Source organism: Galeopterus variegatus, unplaced genomic scaffold (assembly GCF_000696425.1).
Source record: "Galeopterus variegatus unplaced genomic scaffold, G_variegatus-3.0.2 Scaffold154, whole genome shotgun sequence".
Lineage (NCBI taxonomy): Eukaryota > Metazoa > Chordata > Mammalia > Dermoptera > Cynocephalidae > Galeopterus > Galeopterus variegatus.
The window spans coordinates 202670-223129 of record NW_007726265.1 but is presented as its reverse complement, the minus strand read 5'-3'; the positions used below and the strand labels follow the sequence as shown (position 1 = coordinate 223129).

The window sequence follows — 20460 nt, the reverse complement described above, 5'->3', positions numbered from 1 at the left end:
GTATAGGTCCTGGAATCCAAAGCCTGGGGAGCCTAGAGTTCCAATGTCCAAGGACAGGAGGGTAGAGTATATCCCAGATCCACCAAATAGATATGTTTGCCTTTGCCTCTGTTTTTGTTTTCTCTGGACCCCAGCAAATTGCATGGTGCCTTCCCAAATTGAGGGTGGATCTTCCCCTCCCAGTTCACTTGGACTCAGATCCTAATCCCTGTAAACACCCTCAGACACACCCAAAAAGAGTGCTTTACCAGATTTCTAGATATTCCTTAATCTGAAACACAGTAAAGATGGGCCAGTGAACCAAACTGACATCATTTTCTCTGCGGAGGACACTTTGTTACTTTTCCACTCCTCAGTCATGTGATCCCCCCAGGGCAAATGATTACCCTTTGGCCTGCCCTGGTAAAACAGACTGAGATAAGAGGGGAACAGATATTCACTGAGTTGCAAAACCCCTCCCCAAGGCTTGTTTACCATAGTAAAAATCAAGTTACAGATTAACCTTAAGACCCCTTTAGGAATTCCTGCACAAGCACAAAGCTTCAAGGGGACTGCTACAATGACCTTCCCAGGGTGACTATAATGAACACCACCACCATCTTGGACCTACCGAGGAGGCTCAAGGACCAAAGCCCTAACTAAGCATGCACCCATGACACAACCAGGAAGAAAAAATGGACCACCTCCAGTGATGCTGGCCATACTACTTATCTTCTTTCCCTATAAAAGACCCTGAACAGCTCCCCTCAGGGGGCTAGCTTTACTGTAGCTATCTCCTTTATGCATAAGTCTATCCCCTCTTTTAATAAAGTGTTGCTTGCTTTACTACTGAGTACATTGTTCATTTCTATGACCCAAGAGCCTAATTTGGTCCAAGCCAGGAGGTAAAGGGACTCTGGGTGCTGAGAACAGCCCTGGGATTTTCCCCATGCAACTCACATGCTGCTCTTATATCTGCACTAGCAAAAATTGGAAAGCCTCAGGCACTAGAGGAGACTCTAGCTGCAAGAGGCAAGTGGCCATTGGGACTATTTTGCTCTGCTGCTGGTAAGTCTCTCCAGGAGCCCTCAGCCTAAATTCCAGCAAGACAGTGCTTTATTCTCTTTTACTCTCCCTTTTCTTTCCCTTTTCTTTCCCTTTCTCTGATTTTCTGAGCCCTCTTCTACTGTTCTGTATAGGTGCACCCTGCAGGGCTCCTGGCTGTGCTTTGTTTCTCTGATTTAAATCTAGGCTGTACTTTTCTTCTTTGTGCCAACAACAGTGGAGAGAACTGCTTTTATAAATTACTGTCTTTGGAATAGTTTGGCCCTGCCAATTGGGACTAGGATAAAAAGGACCCCACTGTTCTTTTTGCTTTGTTAGACATTTAGTTGAATATCGGTAATCTGAATAAACCTTCCAATCCTTGCACCAACTTTTGGACTTTCGAGTCATTTGTTTAGTGCAAGAGGGCAAGCCGAGCCTGGTCTGTCAGTAACAAATCTAGTCAAGTTGACACCTAAAATTAAGCATCACACCAGAGATGTAATGCTTCCTCCAGATTCACAGCTAAGAATTCTTTTGAACTTTGGGGTCCTTGTAGCAAGAGACAAGCAGGAAAGAAAAGGAGTCATCATACTTGCAGGAGTAATTGGCTATAATGGAGGACAGGAGATTGCAGCTTCTCATAGAGGGCAGGAAGAATACTTTGGCATTCAGGTCATCTACTGGGATGTCTCTTGGTGTTCCCAAGCTCAATTTTAACAGTAAATAGAAAAGTATAGCAGCCACAGGCTGAGAAGGTCATGGTAACTAGGTATACTCTCAGGGGCGAGAGAGTCTGAGTCATCCCACTATTCAGCTGCTTAGACCACCAGAGGTACTAGTCAAAGATGAGGGAAATCTAGAATTAGTGATACAGGAGGGGAATAAATGAGAATCTGTTAGAGCCTCAGAACCAGTTGCAGCAGTAAAGGCTATAGACTTCTCCACTTACCCTTCTCTTAAAGTTCCCCCCAGAAAGAAAATCAATCAGAATCCTATGGAAGCTTTCCCCCATGGGGAAAACCAACCACAGGAAGTATGGATCTGAGTAGTGCAAGTGGTAAACTGTAGTAAACACTACAAACCTTCACTCAGATCCTCTCTTGAGGGTCATGAGCCGATTCCTCAGCTGCTAGAATATCAGCAGCTGATGGCTCACGGCTGCCTACCTCACTGGAAATTACCTTCGACCATAAGGAATTGTCTTGCCCTTTCTCAGTGGGTTTCCTGCTGCCAATGATTGGCTGGTGCAGGGACACAAAATCTTGGCACTTTTGCCTTAATTTGGGACAACTCTGAAGAATTACCTGCATTCCAGAACTCCTTGTAGAATCCTATGATCAGTTGAGGCCTCAGTTGCAACCATGTTGTGTGTCAGATACTCCTTCTGCTCAGTCCTGCCTTGTTCACTTCTTTACAAGTTACCTCCCATGATCATTCCAAATAAACCTTCTGCATAGAACTTCCCATGTCAGAGTCCATTTCCAGGGGAATCCAATCTAAGACACTTAGTTTTCCTAGCCCTATACACTTCCTCCCATTAGCTACCTTACTTGATCCTTTCAGGCTGAAGAATATCATAAATCACCATATCCTCAACTCTCTTTCCTATCACTTTAAGAAAGAAAAAAAAATATTAGTTTTTTCCCCAAGTTTCTAAAGTAATATATGCTCATTATCCTTATACCGCATACTCATGTTTCCAGGTTGAACTTCTATTAGACCAGAGTTTTTCGCAGGAATGGGGGGTGGGGGCAGATGGTTAGCTCAGTTGGTTAGGATATGGTGCTAATAACACCAAGGTCCAGGGTTCCATCCCAATACCAGCCAGCTGCAAAAAGAAGGAAAAATTTTAAATTTTTTTTTTTAAAGATGACCGGTAAGGGGATCTCAACCCTTGGCTTGGTGTTGTCAGCACCACGCCCAGCCAGTGAGCGAACCGGCCATCCCTATATGGGATCCGAACCCAGGGCCTTGGGGTTATCAGCACCACACTCTCCCGGGTGGGCCACGGGCCGGCCCCTGATTTTTTTTTTTTTAATTTAAATTTTTTCCGGGCCGGCCCGTGGCCCACCCGGGAGAGTGTGGTGCTGATAACCCCAAGGCCCTGGGTTCGGATCCCATATAGGGATGGCCGGTTCGCTCACTGGCTGGGCGTGGTGCTGACAAGGGTTAAGATCCCCTTACCGGTCATCTTTAAAAAAAAAAAAAAAAAAGCTAATGTTGACTGGAATTCTGGGAAGATAGCACCAGCAATATAAGCCTAGTTTTTGAATTTTTATAGATCTCCATATGTATTAGACTGTTTCTGATGTTTATAACAAAATACCTACAACTGGGTAATTTATAAGAAAAAGAAATTTATTGCTTACAGTTTTGGAGGCTGGGAAGTCCAAAGTCCAGGGAACACATTTAGCGAAATGATTCTACAGCAATGCAGGGTGTCACATGGCAAGAACAGCAGAGCAGAGAGGAAGATAGCTCCTTGTGCACTCTCCTTTTAAAGCCCTCAGAACCAGGCCCATGACCACTATTAAACCATCAACTTATTAATTACTTTACTAGGGCATGACCCTCACAATCTCTTCACCTCTTCAAGGCCCCACCTTTCAATGACCATAACAGGATTTCGCACACTCTTAACACTGTCACAGTGGGAACCAAACCTCCAACACATTAAACTTCGGGTGGACACAATTCAATCCATAATACCACATAAAAACAAATAGAACAAGTAGATAACAAAATCAAAGATTCAATAAAAACATTTACAATAAAACTAGGTGACAAAATATACTTTTAAGCCCATAGTTCAAGTGGGTTAGGGACAACATCAACAGCCATTAGATCTGTACGGTATCAGTGTCTGTGGAAGAAGAAGCAGAGAAAAGCAACAGAGTATGTGCTAGACTTGAGAACAGGTACTCACTGGAAAATTCCACAGGTCAATTTTGTTTTTAATTTATTTATTTATTAATATTATTATTTTTTACATTCTAAGATGTTGTGGAGCAGTTGGAGAGAGGGGGAGGGGGAAGGAAATGGGGTGGGAGGGAGAAGTAGGAAGGAGGGGGGCTTGGTTAAGGCCCATGGCACCCCCCTCATTCCAGCAGGGGGAGACCAGGGCCTTCCAGCAGTAGCTTGGTCATTACCAGGCTGGATGCAGATGTCAAGGGGGTGTGGCTGAAGCCCTCGGGGGGGGCCCCCCACCACCCTGACTCAGGAACCCAGGACATTTCCACTGGCAGCTCAGTGGTCATTGCTGGGGTTAGTGTAGAGTTTGGGGGTTGTGGCTGAGACCCTTGGACCCCTACTGCCCTGGCTCAGGAGCCCAGGGAGCTTCTGTTGGAAACCTGGTGGTTGTTGCTGGGCTGGGTGTGGTTGTCAGTGGGGCATGGCTGAGACCCACGGGCCTCTCCCCTCCCTGGCTTGGGAGCCCAGGAGCTTCCGGTCCTTCTAGGTTTTATAGGTGTTCTTTGGTGGTGTTATACCTTTACTAGTTAACATCAGACTTTGTGTCTGATCTGTGGGTATTTTGTTTTTTCTTTCAGTTCTGTGTTGGATTACTTGTTCCCACTACTTAAACTCTGCACTGGAATTAATTTGTTGTCCTTTGCTTACTTCTAAAATGAGCCCTGTACTTGAACTAAATTGCTCCTTTGCTGCTGATTCCCTGGAGAAGGCTTTTTGTGAAGTTCAGGTTTTATTTTATTATTATTATTAATTAATTAATTAATTATTATTTTTTTTTTTCCTTTTTGTCTCTTTTTTTGTGACCGGCAACGGGATCGCAACCCTCGGTGTTGCCCCCACACCTCGCTCAGCCAGTGAGCAGCCGGTCTGTATGTGGGATCCGAACCCTCGGCGGGAGCGCCGCTGCGCTTCCCAAGCAGCACACTGTAGGAGTGCGCCACCGGGCTGGCCCAAATTTATTTATTTTTTAAAGATGACCGGTAAGGGGATCTTAACCCTTGACTTGGTGTTGTCAGCACCACGCTCACCCAGTGAGCCACAGGCTGGCCCCTTGTTATTATTTTTTTTAATAAAAAGATCCGAATCCGTGGCCTTGGTGTTATCAGCACTGCACTCTCCCGAGTGAGCCACGGGTCGGCCCATCAGCTCAGCTTTTAATTGTTGACCTTGTATGTACTTCCAGGATTTGTGTGATCAAGTACACCTGAGTTGTGTAGAAACTCTGGTCTGGGCCTGAGTGTTTTCAGCAAACTGCACCCCATGCAGTTCTGTATTCCTGACCAGTCTCCACTGAGTGGGTCTGTGATGATTGGAGGACTGATCAGCTGTCCTTGCTGTGCCCCAGTGTTCCCCTCCTGGCCCGTCTCCCCCACAACCCATACTCCAAACACTTCCCACAGGACGGGCCATGCACCCGTCCCTTGCCATGACTCACCAGCCTCTGAGTGGCTCCTTTTTTAAGTTGTCTGTGGCTCCTCACTCCTATGTGGGTCCACGGGAACCCTGTTAGTGGTCCTGCCGGCCTGGGAGCCATCAAGGCCCTCTTCTCTCCTGCTGCCTCTGAGCAACTTCATAGGAAGGGCACAGCTGCGGCTTTTGGCTGTTCTTGCTCCATGCACTCACCAGTTCCAGCCTTGAAGTAGCTGAGGCCGAAATGATGGGAACCATCCTTTCTCTCATCGTGGTTTCTCCTGCCTTCATAAACTCCATAGGTCTCTTCTCCTCTTCCCATGAGCTCTTTTGGCTATCATTGCTTTTTTTTTTTTTTTCCTTTTTGTCTTTTTTCGTGTCCCGGATCGCAACCCTCGGCGCTGTGCTCGCACCTCGCTCAGCCGGTGAGCGGGAACCGGTCTGTATGTGGGATCCGAACCCTCGGCGGGAGCGCCGCCACACTCTCAAGCGGCGCACTGTAGCAGTGCACCACCGGGCCGGCCCTATCATTGCTTTTTAATAGTTGTACATTGGTTGATTTGTTGGAGAAAGTGATGCTGGGGACCATCTATTCCACCATGATTCTGGGACAGCTGCATCTGGCGTGGGCCTCAGGCTGCTTCTACTCATGGTGGAAGATAGCAGGCAGCCATCGGCTACAAGCAGATCACATGATGAGAGGAAGCAAGAGAACCAACAGGTCAATAGCTGAAACTGGCATGGACTGTACTCCTGCAATAGTGGGTGACTGACTGCAATAGGCCTAAAGAAGATGGTCTGTAGGGGTTGCATCAATCAAGTCCCTATGAACTTTTTTTTTTTTTTTTTAAAGATGACTGGTAAGGGGATCTTAACCCTTGACTTGGTGTTGTCAGCACCACACTGTCCTAGTGAGCCAACCGGCCATCCCTATATGGGATCCGAACCCGGGGCCTTGGTGTTATCAACACCACACTCTCCCGAGTGAGCCATGGGCCGGCCCCCTATGAACTTTTTAAATGACGTACCTGCACTCCCTTACAGAACAGGAGAAGTTGTTTGTCAATTTCTTCAAAAACAAACAAAACAAAACCTTGCTCAGATTTAATAGGGATTGCATTAAATCTACAGATAAATTTGGGAAAAATTGCTATTTTAACAATGTTAAGTGTTCCAATCCATGAACATTATATATCTCCCTTTATTTAGATTGTAATTGCAGGGGCTGGCCAGTTAGTTCAGTTTGTTAGAGCGTGGTGCTGATAACACCAAGGTCCAGGGTTCAATCCCTGTACTGGCCAGCCACCAAAAAAAAAATCATAAATATATAGTAATTCTCTCAGCAATTTCATAGTTCTCAGTATTCATCTCTTGCACTTCATCAAAATTACTCTTCAGTATTTTATTCTTTGTTATGCTATTATAAGTGGAATTATTTCCTTAATTTCATTTTCAGAGAGTTTGTTGCCAATATATAGAAATACTTTTTTCTTTTTATCTTGTACCTTGAAAACTTGCTTTACTCACTTTCTAGTTTTACTGGGTTTTTTTTTTTTTTTTTTAAAGATGACCGGTAAGGGGATCTTAACCCTTGACTTGGTGTTGTCAGCACCACGCTCAGCCAGTGAGTGAACCGGCCATCCCTATGTGGGATCCGAACCCGGGGCCTTGGTGTTATCAGCACCGCACTCTCCCGAGTGAGCCACGGGCCGGCCCGTTTTACTGGTTTTTTAATTGTTGGTTCCTTAGGACTTTCTACATACAATGTCATGACATCTGTAAATAAAGACAGTTTTACTTCCTTTCCATTCCGTGTCTTTCAGTTTCTTGCTTTTGCACTAGACAGAGCCTATTGCACTAGACAGAGCCTCTAGTACACTGTCAAATAGAGATGGTAAGAGCAGAAATTCTTGCTTTGTTCCTAATTTCAGTGGAAAAGTATCAGTCTTTCACCATAAAATATATCAGGTTTACGGTCTCAGTTTATTGAGTATTATCATAACTACATTTTGTATTTGTCAAATACTTTTCCTGCCTTTAGTGAGATGATCATGTGGGTTTTGTCCTTTTCTTTGTATTGATATGACTTATCATATCAATTGATTTTTATTGCGGGGGGGGGGGGGGCCCGCTGGCCAGAAAGAGACTTGAACGCTTGACCTTGGTGTTATCCATACTACGCTCTAACCAACTGAGCTAACTGGCCAGCTACATCAATTGATTTTTGGATGTTAAACCAATAATATTCCTGGAATAAACACCACTTGGTCATGTTGAATAATTTCTCTTATATGTTGCTGGATTCAATTTGCTAATTTTTCTTTTTGAGAATTTTTGCATCTATATCCATGAGGGATATTGGTCTATAGTTTTCTTGTGATGTTTTCCGGCCTTAGTATCAGAAAATGAGTTGGGAAGTATTCTTTTTCTATTTTCTGAAAAGATTATGTAAAATTTGTTATTATTTCTTCCTTTAATGTTTGATGTAATTTATCAATAAGGCATCCAGGCCTGGGATTTTCTCTGTGGGAAGACTTTAAATTCCAATTATTTTTCTTGTCTTTTTTGTTTTGGCAGCTAGCCAATAAGGGGACAGAACCTTTGACCTTGGTGTTTTCAGAACCATGCTCTAATAAATGCTAAATGCCCAGCCCTCTAATTCTTTTTCTTTTTTTTTCCTTTTTGTCTTTTTTACTGACCGGCAACGGGATCGCAACCCTCGGTGTTGCGCCCGCACTGCGCTCAGCCAGTGAGCGGGAACCGGTCTCCACATGGGATCCGAACCCTCAGCGGGAGCACCGCTGCGCTCCCAATCGGCGCACTCTCCAGTGTGCCACCGGCCAGCCCTAATTCTTTTTCTTTTCCTTGATATAGGTCTATTTGGATTTTCTTTTCTTTTTTCTTAGTCAGCTTTGGTAATTTGCATCTTTCTAGGGTCTTGTCCAAATCATCTAAATTCCCTAACTTGTTGGCATACACATATATTCATAGTATTTCTTTATAATAATTTTAATTTTTTTTTTTAAAGATGACCAGTAAGGGGATCTTAACCCTTGACGTGGTGTTGTCAGCACCACACTCTCCCAAGTGAGCTAACCAGCCATCCCTATATAGGGATCTGAACCTGTGGCCTTGGTGTTATCAGCACCAAATTCTCCCAAGCGAGCCATGGGCTGGCCCAATAATTTTAATTTCTGATGTGTACAGACACGTCCCATCTTTCTTGATTTTGGTAATCCATATGTTTGCTCATCTTTTCTTGATCAATCTAGCTAAAGATTTGTCTGTTTTATTGATCTTTCCACAGAATCAACTTTTGGTTTCATTGATTTTCTCTAACATTTTTGTTTTTTATTTCATTGGTTTTCATTCAAGTCTTTGTTATATTCTTCCTTCTACATACTTTAGGTTTGATTTACTCTGTTTTTTCCAACTTCTTGAGGTGAAAGTTTAGGTTATTGATTTTAGATCTTTTTTCCTTTCTTTTTTTTTTTTTTTCTGTCTTTTTTGTGACTGGCTGCACCGCGCTCAGCCAGTGAGTGCACCAGTCATCCCTATATAGGATCCGAACCCGCGGTGGGAGCGCTGCTGCACTCCCAGCGCCACACTCTCCCGAGTGCGCCACAGGGTCAGCCCTTTTTTTTTTCCTTTCTAATATAGGTATTTAAACTATAAATTCTCCTTTAAACATTGTTTTTGTTCCATTCCATGCAGTTTGATATGATGTTTTCATTTTCATTCAGTTCAAGATATTTTCTAATTTCCCTTGTGATTTCTTTAACTAATGGGTTATTTCAAAGTATATTGTTTAGTTCCAAATATTTGGAAATTTCCTAGATTTCCTTCTGTCATTGATTCTTAATTTAATTCTGTTGTGGCTGGAAAATATACTTCACATAATTTCAACACTTTAAATTTATTGAGAATTATTTTATGTCCTATCCTTGACAATGTTTTATGTGTGCTTTAAAGTAATGTATACTGCGTGCCGGCCCGGTGGCACACAGCTATAGTGCGCCGCTTGGGAAGCGCGGTGGTGAGGGGCGGGAGCAACACCGAGGGTTGCGATCCCGTGGCTGGTCCCGGTCCGGTACGGGCGCGACACTGAGGGTTGCGATCCGTTGCCGGGCACGAAAAAAGACAAAAAGGAAAAAAAAAAAAAGTAATGTATACTGCTCTTTTTGGGTGTTCTATATATGTCAGTTAGATCAAGTTGGTTGACAGTGCTGTTCAAATTTGTCTAGTTATTCTGTCAATACTGAGAGAGGGGTATTAAGACCTCAAACTACAATTGTTGAATTGTCTACTTCTCCTTGTAACTCAATTTTTGCTTCATGAATTTTGCGGCTCTGTGGTTAGGAACCTATACATTTATAATTTTTATATCTTCCTGATATATTTACCCTTTTGTCATTATGAAATGTCCCTCTTCATCTCTAGTAAGTCTCCCTACCTTCCTTCCTTTCTTCCAGTAAAAAATAAGTCTATTTACCTGATATTTATATAGCCATTCTGTCTGTGGTTACTGTTTGCTGCATGTTACTTCTTTTTCTATCCTTTTACTTTTAACTTATGTGTGCCTTTTAATCTAAAGTGTGTATCTTGTGGACAGAATATGGTTGGATCAACTTTTCTATCCAGTGTGACAATCTCTGCCTGTTGAAGTTTAGTCTGGTCACATTTTATGTAATGATTAATGTTTGCATGTATGTCTGCCATTTTGCTGTTTGTTTTTTACGTGTCTCATGTCTTTTATCTTCCCCTGATTCTTCTTTACTGTCCTGGTCCAGCTTTGCTTCAGTATAGCTCCATTTCCTCCCCCTCCTTTGTGCCAATATTGTGGAATATTTACCTCATTGAGAATTACATTACATCTATATATGTTATAAACCCAAAAATAGTGTTACAATTAACAATTTAACAATCATAATATTTTTAAGGAAACTAAGAAGGCAGGCACACACACAAACACACTCATGCACAGTATTCTGTACTTACCACATACAAGGGTACTTCACAAAGTTTGTGGAAAAATATAATTAAAAGATAAAACAAATTTTTCCAAGAATTTTTTTTTTTTTTTTTTAAAGATGACCGGTAAGGGGATCTTAACCCTTGACTTGGTGTTGTCAGCACCACACTCAGCCAGTGAGCTAACCGGCCATCCCTATATGGGATCCAAACCCGGGGCCTTGGTGTTATCAGCACCACACACTCCCGAGTGAGCCACGGGCCGGCCCTTCCATGAATTTTTTGAAGATCCCTTGTATTATCTATTCCTGCTGTTTTCATTCCTTCCATGGATTCATTCATTCAGATGGTGTCATTTTCTTTTAACCTGAAAGACTTTTTTTTATTTCTTGTAGTACAGATCTGTTTACAACAAATTCTGCTTTTATCTGGGAATGTTTGTGTTTATCTGGGAATGTCTACTTTGCTTTTATTTTTGAAGGAGAGTCTCCCTAAACGTACAATTCTTGGTTGACAGTTTTTTATTTTCTTTCAGCAGTTTGAATATGTAATTCCATTGCCTCCTGAACCCCATTGTTTCTGATGAAAAGTCTGTCATTAATCATATAGTTCTTCCTCTGCATTTGATGAGTCTTTTTTTCTTGTTGCTTTCAAGATTTTCTTTTTGTCTCTGTCTTTAAGCAATTTGACTATGATGTGTCGGGGTGTTTGAGGTATATTGAGATTCTTAGATCCGCAATGTTTTTTCATCAAATTTGAGAAATTTTGGCCATTATTTCTTTTCTTTCCTTTTTTTTCTTTGTGGCTGGCTGGTAAGGGGATCTGAACCCTCAACCTTGGTGTTACAAGGTTGCACTCTAACCAAGTAGTTTTGGCCATATTTCTTCAACTGATTTTTGGTTTTTGCTTCTTTTTCCCCTGACCCTTTCACACCTCTCCTCTGGAACCCCCATTACATGTAAATTGGTATGCTTGATGTACTACTGGCTCTGTTCATTTTTTCTTCAATCATTTTTGTTTCTATTCTTCAGATTAGATCATTTCTATAGCTTTGTCTTCAAATTTATTTATTTATTTTTTATTTTTATTTATTTATTTTTTTGTCCTTTTTGAGACCGGCTGCACCACGCTCAGCCAGTGAGTGCTGTGAGCGCACCGGTCATCCCTATATAGGATCCAAACCTGCGGCGGGAGCGCTGCTGCACTCCCAGTGCCACACCCTCCAGAGTGCGCCATGGGCTTGGCCCATGTCTTCAAATTTATTAAGCTTTTCTGCTGCTATCTCAAATCTGCTGTTGGGCCCATTAAGCGAATTTTTCATTTCAGCAATTTTACTTTACATTTTTAGAATTTCCTTTTGGCTCTTTTTTATAGTTTCTATTTCTTTACTGAGATTCTCTATTTATTCAGTCATTGACAAATATGTTTCTTTATTTTGTTGAACATATTTATAATATCTTCTTTGAAATGTTTGTCTGCTAAATTCAACATCCAGATTTACTCAGAATCAGTTTTTATTGACATTTTTTTTTCCTTTTTGTCTTTTTTCATGACCGGCAACGGATCGCAACCCTCAGTGTCGCGCCCGTACCAGACCGGGACCGGCAACGGGATCGCAACCCTCGGTGTTGTCCCCGCTCCTCGCTCAGCCAGTGAGCGGGAACCAGTCTGTATGTGGGATCCGAACCCTCGGCGGGAGCGCCGCCGCACTGTAGCAGTGCGCCACCGGGCCGGTCCTTTATTGACATTTTAATCATGGATATGGGTTGCCGTTTTATGTTTCTCTGTATGTCTCATAATTTTTGGTTGAACACTGGCCATTTTAGATAGTAGACTGTAGTAACTCTGGATACTGTTTTCTTTTTTTTTAAAAGATGACCAGTAAGGGGATCTTAACCCTCGACTTGGTGTTGTCAGCACCACGCTCAGCCAGTGAGCGAACCGGCTATCCCCACATGGGATCCGAACCTGGGGCCTTGGTGTTATCAGCACCGCACTCTCCTGAGTGAGCCACGGGCCGGCCCCTGTTTTCTTTTTCTGAGAGTTGTCATCATCCTCAGTGGTAGTGGTAGTGGTGGTGGTGGTGTGTGTAACTTGCTTGGAATTAAACTGTAGAATCTTGGGACCAAGCCCGTGGCGCACTTGGGAGAGTGCAGCGCTGTGAGCGCAGCTGCGCTCCTGCCGCAGGTTCGGATCCTATGTGGGGATGGCCGGTGCGCTCACTGGCTGAGCACGGTGCAGACGACACCAAGCCAAGGGTTGCGATCCCCTTACCGGCCACAAAAAATAAATAAATAAATAAACTGTAGAATCTTCTCCACAGTGTGCAGCTGCTAATGTTGCTGCCCAATTTTTTATTCTTATTTTTAATTTTTTCCTCAGGGTGGCTGCATAGCATAGTGGTCAGCCAATGATTTGTGTCCAAACACCTCAAGACCATAAGGCACCCATGTTTGCCAACAGATCTGTTTGAAGACTGAGAAGAACATTAAAATTTTCAGCCAGGCCTGGAAGTTCTGGAAGCTGCTGCTGCTCTCTTGCTGCTCCTCAGATTCTGGGGTTGGATTCTACCTCCTTGAAGCTATGCTGCCAGCATTCTCTATGCATTTCCAAGAGCAACAGAAAATGAACAAATCTTTGGGGTTGGTATCACTTGAGGATGTGGCTGTGGACTTCACTAGGGAGGAGTGGTAAGATCTGGATGATGCTCAGAGGACTTTACATAAGGACATGATGCTGGCGACCTACAGCAACCTGGTGTTGATGGGGGACTGTATTACCAAACCTGAGGTGATCTCCAAGTTGGAGCAAGGAACAGAGCCATGGATGACAGAAGAACCCCCAAAATCAGAGCTTACAAGATGTCCAGATAGTCAATGACCAAACTGAGAAAAGCCAAGAAAGTCACAGTAGATATTTGGGTCAAGCTGTAATCATCAACAGCAACACATCAACTGAGAAGACAGTTGTTAGGAAAAACATTTCATTTGAGCTCAAACCATATTTCAAATCTGATTATAAATAATGAAAAAAAAGATTGCAGCCAGTTCTCCAGTCTGCCTTGTCTTTTATTTTTCACTGGACTCTCTCAGGTATCCTCCATGTATACAGTTTCCCAGTCAGCCAGAGATGTGTGAAGAGCTTATCGCAGCCCTTCTATGGCTCTCTTAGAATTTCTAGCTTGTCCACCACTCAACCCAACTAGGACTGCAACTCTGAGCTAGTAAAGCTGAAGAGACTTTTACCTGTTTATTTCTTACCAAATTCACACCACTCAGCTGAGAAAGTTGTAGGCTTTTGCCCGCCTCCACCTAGCTCCCACACTTTCTGTCCACCCTCTCTGGCAGCAAACATGCTGGTTTTCACAGCCAGTTCCACACTGGTAAAACTATAGTTTTCAGCCACCAAGGAAGCTGAATGGGAGCAGCCCCAGGCAAGAAGGCTGCAGACTCATATTGCTCTTGCCTGAAGCTGTAGTAGTTTTTCAAAAATAAAGGTTCCTTGGGGCCGGACCGTGACTCACTTGGGAGAGTGTGGTGCTGATAACACCAAGGCCACAGGCTCGGATCCCTATATAGGGATGGCTGGTTGGCTCACTTCAGAGAGCATGGTGCTGACAACACCAAATCAAGGGTTAAGATCCCCTTACCGGTCATCTTTAAAAAAATAAAAAATAAAAAATAAAAAAATAATAAATAAAGTCTCCTTAATAATTTGTTTTCTGTCTTGATCAGTTTCTAGAGACTTGAAATAGGTGTTTGGGACTATTTTATCTAGTTTTATAGTTGCTTTTTTTGTAAAGATTCACAGGTTCTTTACACTGCCATGGCCAGAAGTTCCTTGGCGTATTTTTTAATTGACGTTGTGTTATTGTGTCAAAAATCTCATTTTGTTTTTCCACTCATTAATGTTTATAAGACCTCTCCATGTTGCCTTTTGCATATTTTGCATCTGTCTGCTGAGCAGCATGCTATACTATGCAATCTCCGCATTTAACCTTCTTACTTCTCTAATGAAAGTCTAACATTGAGTTCTAACAGACTTTCCACAAGTGACGCTGTGATAAACTTTCTTGTATGTGACCCCTTCCTAGACCTGTTCCCCTGTAATATGTTTCAAGGATAAGATTACTCGATCATAGAGCACTGCGTATTTAGTTTCACAAAGTACAGCCCAATTGCTTTATTACAAAAATGGAAATGGCTGCATTAATACACTTTCCCTCCAGGAGTACAACAGAGATCCTTTTCCTCACACCCTTGGTAATATTTGTTATTACCAGACTAATTTTTGCCCACCTGATGGGTGTAATGTGGTATCTTATTATTTTAATTTGCATTTCTTTGCTTATAAAGTGGAGGATCAATTTATACTGTTGGCATTTAGGTTTCCCCTCCTGTGATTACCTAATCATTTACAAGACTATTTTTTTCTTTTAGTGTACTGTCTTACTGATTCAGAGTGGGTTGTAAGGGACTGGCCAGTTAGTTCAGTTGGTTAGAGAGGTGCTGACAAAACGAAGGCCCAGGGTTCAATCCCTGTACCAGACAACCACCAAAAAAGAAAAAGAGTAGGTTGTAGATATTAAACATTTATTTGCTTTGAATTTCACAAAATTCCCCCCAATCTCTAAGTCATCTATTAGCTTTGATTACAGTCTCCTTTATTGAACAGGAATACTTAAAGACATTTATTAAATAAATTTGTATGTTTTTCTCTTGTTAATCTGTCTTTCCTTATAGGGGTCTCAGCCATGAACCTTAGGATGGGTGAGGAAAAGATATTACTTTTTCTCTCCTACACCACATTAAAAAGAGTAAAAAGAAACAGGTAAATTAATTTTTTTTTTTTTTTTTAAAAGATGACCGGTAAGGGGATCTTAACCCTCAACTTGGTGTTGTCAGCACCATGCTCAGCCAGTGAGCGAACCGGCCATCCTTATATGGGATCCGAACCCGTGGCCTTGGTGTTATCAGCACCGCACTCTACCGAGTGAGCCACAGGCCGGCCCAGGAATACTTAATTTTGATATAAACAAATCCACTTTCTGCCTTATGGTTTGTATTTTGGGGTCTTACTTAATAAGTCCTCTTCCACTTCAACGTCACAGATACCAGAGGTTCTTCTATTAGCATTATAGTCTCATCTATAACCTTTAATCCATCTGGACTGGCATGCATTAGAGGTCCAATACCATTTTTTTTCTTAAAACTATCTCTTAAAGCAATCCATCCCTTCCCCACTGGTCCATGGTATCAACTCTGTCAAATGCCAAGAGAGCTGTAAATGTATCTTAACTTTTTCTTTAAATTAACTCTTTTTTGTTCTGGCAGCTGGCCATACAGGGATCCAACCCCGAGTCTTGGTGTTACCAGCACCATGCTCTCTAACCAACTGAGCTAACTAGCCACCCCTAAATTAGCTAAACTTTTACGTTATATTTATAAATTTAAGTTTTTAATTTATTGGTAATATATGGATATTTAAAGAGCCAAATAATTCTACAAGCCTTATGAAAAATAGCAGCTTCCTGACTCTAATGTCAATATCCCCCATAATTTTCTATTCCCCAGAAGCAACCATTTCAAAGTTTTATTTTTATTAAATTAATTAAATTAAATTAATTAATTAATTTATTTTAAAGATGACCAGTAAGGGGATCTTAACCCTTGACTTGGTGGTGTCAGCACCACGCTCACCCAGTGAGCTAACTGGCCATCCCTATATGGGATCCAAACCCATGGCCTTGGTGTTATCAGCACCGCACTCTCCTGAGTGAGCCACAGGCCGGCTCCACCATTTCAAACTTTTATTTATTTATTTATTTAATTATTTAATTATTTTATTTTTTTAAAGATGACTGGTAAGGGGATCTCAACCCTTGGCTTGGTGTTGTCAGCACCACGCTCAGCCAGTGATCCTATATAGGATCCGAACCCGTGGCCTTGGTGTTATCAGCACCGCACTCTCCCGAGTGAACCACGGGCTGGCCCTATTTCAAACTTTTAAAATGTTTCCTTTAATATTTACCACTATATATCTGAATAATGTTTATAGTGCTACTTTTTCTTTAGTAGATACGATGGACTTTACACTATGGAAGATCAGGATTTCACTGTACACTGCCTTCCCCACAACAAACATTATGCATAACCAAATCCTCTATCTTCCTCTATAATATGTTAGACATATTATACCTTTGGTTAGAGCAGATTGTTTATGCTATCATGATAATATTAATTCTATTTAAAGCTGGGGCATACAGTAGAATGTTATTAAACTCATTTTGTTACCATCTCCCCCCATAGCATTAATATGGTAATTATGTCTTTTTTGTTAGCTTAGTTTTCTAGATATTTATCATTTATTCTTTTTTTTAAAAGGTACTTATTTATTCAACCCCAAATTCACCTGCCCTACAATTGTTAAAATCTTTCAATAATTAAAAACACCAGGTTTTTAGTTACATCATTTTGAAAACATCTCTTCTGGAGCCTTCTGATACTGCAGTCTAGACCATTTCTTCTATCTAAACCACAGCTGTATCTTAGAACCTCAGCGTTCTGGGGATTCTTTTTCCCTCTTTTGAGTTGCATCCCATTTTCTAATGAAGAGAGATCCCTGAACAGAGCTGCACTTCCTCCAGAAGTTTCCTAAGAATAGGTACATAAGAGGTAAATGTTTGAGAACTTTCAGTATAAAAATGTCTATTATACTCACACATTTGATATCTTACTGGGTATACAATTCTAAATTGAAAATAATTTTCCTACAGTATGTTCAAAGTATTGCTCCATTGTCTTTTCTTTTTGTTTTTTTTGTTTGTTTTGTTTTGGCAGCTGGCGGGTACAGAGATGGAACCCTGAACCTTGATGTTGTCAGCACCATGCTTTAACCAACTGGGCTAACTGGCCAGCCCCAGCCTTCCTCTTTTTTAAATTTTATTTATTTTTTTGGCAGCTGGTAGGTACAGAGATCCAAACCCATAACCTTGGTGTTAACAGCAGCACATTCTCCCAAGTGAGCAAACTGGCCGGCCCTTTCTTTTTTTAAGTGACAAAAAATGTATATATTTATTGTGTACAACATACTGTTTTGATGTATACATTGTAGAATGGCTAAATGAGCTAATTAACATATATATTACCTCACAATACTTATTCTTTGTAGTGAGAATACTTAAAATCTACTTTCTTAGCAGTTTTCAAAAATACATTGTTATTAACAATAGCCACCACTTTGTACAATAGATCTCTTGAACTTATTCGTCCTAACTGGAATTTTGTATCCTTTGACCATCATCTCCCCAACACCCACCTACCCCACCCCCCAGTAACCACCATTCTACCCTTTACTTCTATTCACCTTTTTTTAGATTCCATATATAAATGAAATCATGTGGTATTTGTCTTTCTGAGCCTGGCTTATTTCATGTAACATAATATCCTCCATGTTCATCCACATTGTTGTAAATGACAGGATTTCCTTCTTTTTTAAAAGTTGAGTAGTATTCCATTGTTTATATATACACATTTTTTCTTTATCCATTCATCCATTGATGGACACTTAGGTTGATTCCTTATCTTGCTATTGTAAATAGTGCTGCGATGAACACGGGAGTACAGACATATCTTCAACATACCACTTCATTTCCTTTGGATACATACCCAGTAGTGGGATTGCTAGTTCTCCATTGTCTTTTAATTAGTGTTGCCATTAAAGTGTGAGAACATTCTGATTCCTGATCCTGTGATTTTTTTTTTTTTTTGGCAGCTGTCTGGTTCAACATGTGTATTTTTTTTTTCTTCCTCTCTCTAGAACCTTTTAAATTCTTTGTCTCTAGTGTTCTAAAATTTCACATGGTGTGCCTAGCAGTGGGTTTATTTTTATCTCTGGTGTCTAGCACATGGTGGGCCTTTTCAGGGTAGAAGTAATATCCTTCAATTCTGGAATTTTCTTGACTTATTTCATTGATGATTTCCACCAGTCTATTGTTTATATTTATGGCGGAACTCTATCTAAAAAGCTGACTGGAAGGGCCGGCCCGGTGGTGCACTGCTACAGTGCGCCGCTTAGGAGCGCGGTGGCGCTCCTGCCGAGGGTTTGGATCCCACATACAGACCGGCCGCTCACTGGCTGAGCGAGGTGCGGGCCGCAGCACCGAGGGTTGCGATCCCGTTGCCGGTCCCGGTCCGGTACAGGCGCGACACCGAGGGTTGCGATCCGTTGCTGGTCACGAAAAAAGACAAAAAGGAAAAAAATTAAAAAATAAAATAAATAAAAAGCTGACTGGAAAAATCAATTGTATTCTTATATAGTAGAGGAGTTAGAGGATAATAAAAAGGTAGAAAGACTTGTTCTACTAATTAAAACTTTATTCAAAAGTGTGATACAGGTATGAAGATAAATAGATTAATAGAATAGAAAACCCAGCACAGGGGGTTATGTATGTGTATGTATGTGTGTGTGTTTATTTATAAATATATATACATGTGTGTGTGTATATTTTTCCCAAATTGAAAAAAATGAAATTGGTCCCGATTCATACCATATACAAAGATAAATTCCAGGTGGATTTAAAAACCTAAATGTAGGGGGATTGGCCAGTTAGCTCAGTTGGTTAGAATGTGGCCTTGTAACACCAAAGTCAAGAGTTTGGATCCCTGTGCTGGCCAGTCACCAAAAAAATAAAAAATTTTAAAAAAACCCCAAATGTAAAAGGTAAAAACTATAAAACTTACAGCAGATAATATAAGAAAGTATCCTTTTAGCCTTGGTTTAAAAGAGATTTGTAAAAGATAAAAGAACACTGGCCATAAAAGAAAAATAAAATTTTGCTACTATCACCTCCTATCCTTTGTTTTTATGACACACCTCTTTAGAAAACTTCCCTTATTGTCATTTTAGTGAGGTTTCCAGAGGGAAAAGATAAATAAATGTGTAAGATCTGCCGCTCTGAACCACAGTATTGAAAACTTTTTTTTTTTTTTTGTCTTTTTCCGTGTCCGGCAACAGATCACAACCCTCAGTGTTGCCCCGTACCGGACCGGGGACCGGCAAACGGGATTGCAACCCTCGGTGTTGCTCCCGCGCCTCGCTCAGCCAGTGAGCGGGAACCGGTCTGTATGTGGGATCCGAACCCTCGGGCGGGAGCGCCACCGCGCTTCCCAAGCGGCGCACTTATCCAGTGCGCCACCAGGCCGGCCCCTGAAAACTTTTTTTAATGAGGAAAAGATCTAGTAATGTTTGTGCTAGTTTATATTTTCTCTTATGTAAAAACAAAAACATAGTAAAGCAGGAAATATTTGCCCACGTACTTCCTCAAGTTATCTCATGAACTACCCAGTCTGTTATCCCACACTTAGGGGAAGCAGTTATTCCCTACTTCCACATACACTATCTTTTTGGAATCTGATGCATCCCTTTCTAGAAATTTTCCTGGAATAATCTCCAGTTACCTCCTCAATAAGGAAAATCATTTTCTACTTATCAAATCAGTTTTTGGAAGTGGAACAAAAAGAAATAAAGAGAAATTCGTGGGTTAAGATAATTCGGGAAGCCCTGGGTGGTTCTAGAAAGTGAAACAGCCTTGAGAAAACCAAGACCAAGGAATTAACATAAATAAAGGTTTTATTGGTCAGTTTGGGTGAGTGACATACTGATATACCCCAATACACTGTTTCACACATCCAAACTGAATCTGAGCTTACTTATGGTAGGCAATGGGCAGTAGGTGGAAAGCACCCGAAGACTTCTGAGGGTTAACAAGGCTACCGGGACCGGAACCATCGTCCTAGGAATAAATCCAGGATGGAAAAGGCATCTTCCAGGGCTGGAGGTCTTGGTGATTCTGGATCTAAGGAAGAAAGTCACACATATAGATGGGCTAAACGAAAGAAACTAGAGAGAAATAATATTAAAGGGTAGAAGAACAAAAGTTTCCCTTCCGAAGAACTTAAGAGAAGTCGGGGCTGGCCAGTTAGCTCAGTTGGTTAGTGCCTGGTGCTCATGACACCAAGGTCCAGGGAGGATCCCTGTTGTATTGGCCAGCCACAAAAAAAAAAAAAAAAAAAAAAAAAAAAA

At 41.5% G+C, this 20460-nt stretch overlaps 1 protein-coding gene across 3 annotated transcripts in view; it reads right to left on the bottom strand.

Moving 5' to 3' along the window:
- Positions 1–19989: 19989 nt before the first annotated feature.
- Positions 19990–20460, bottom strand: part of HAX1 (HCLS1 associated protein X-1) — a 3583-nt gene continuing 3112 nt past the window's right edge. For all 3 annotated transcript variants that reach the window (XM_008592524.1, XM_008592528.1, XM_008592535.1), the window contains exon 7: positions 19990–20233. In XM_008592524.1, coding sequence (XP_008590746.1) covers positions 20148–20233 — 86 coding nt within the window. In that variant the 3' untranslated portion in view covers positions 19990–20147. The remainder of the gene's footprint in view (positions 20234–20460) is intronic.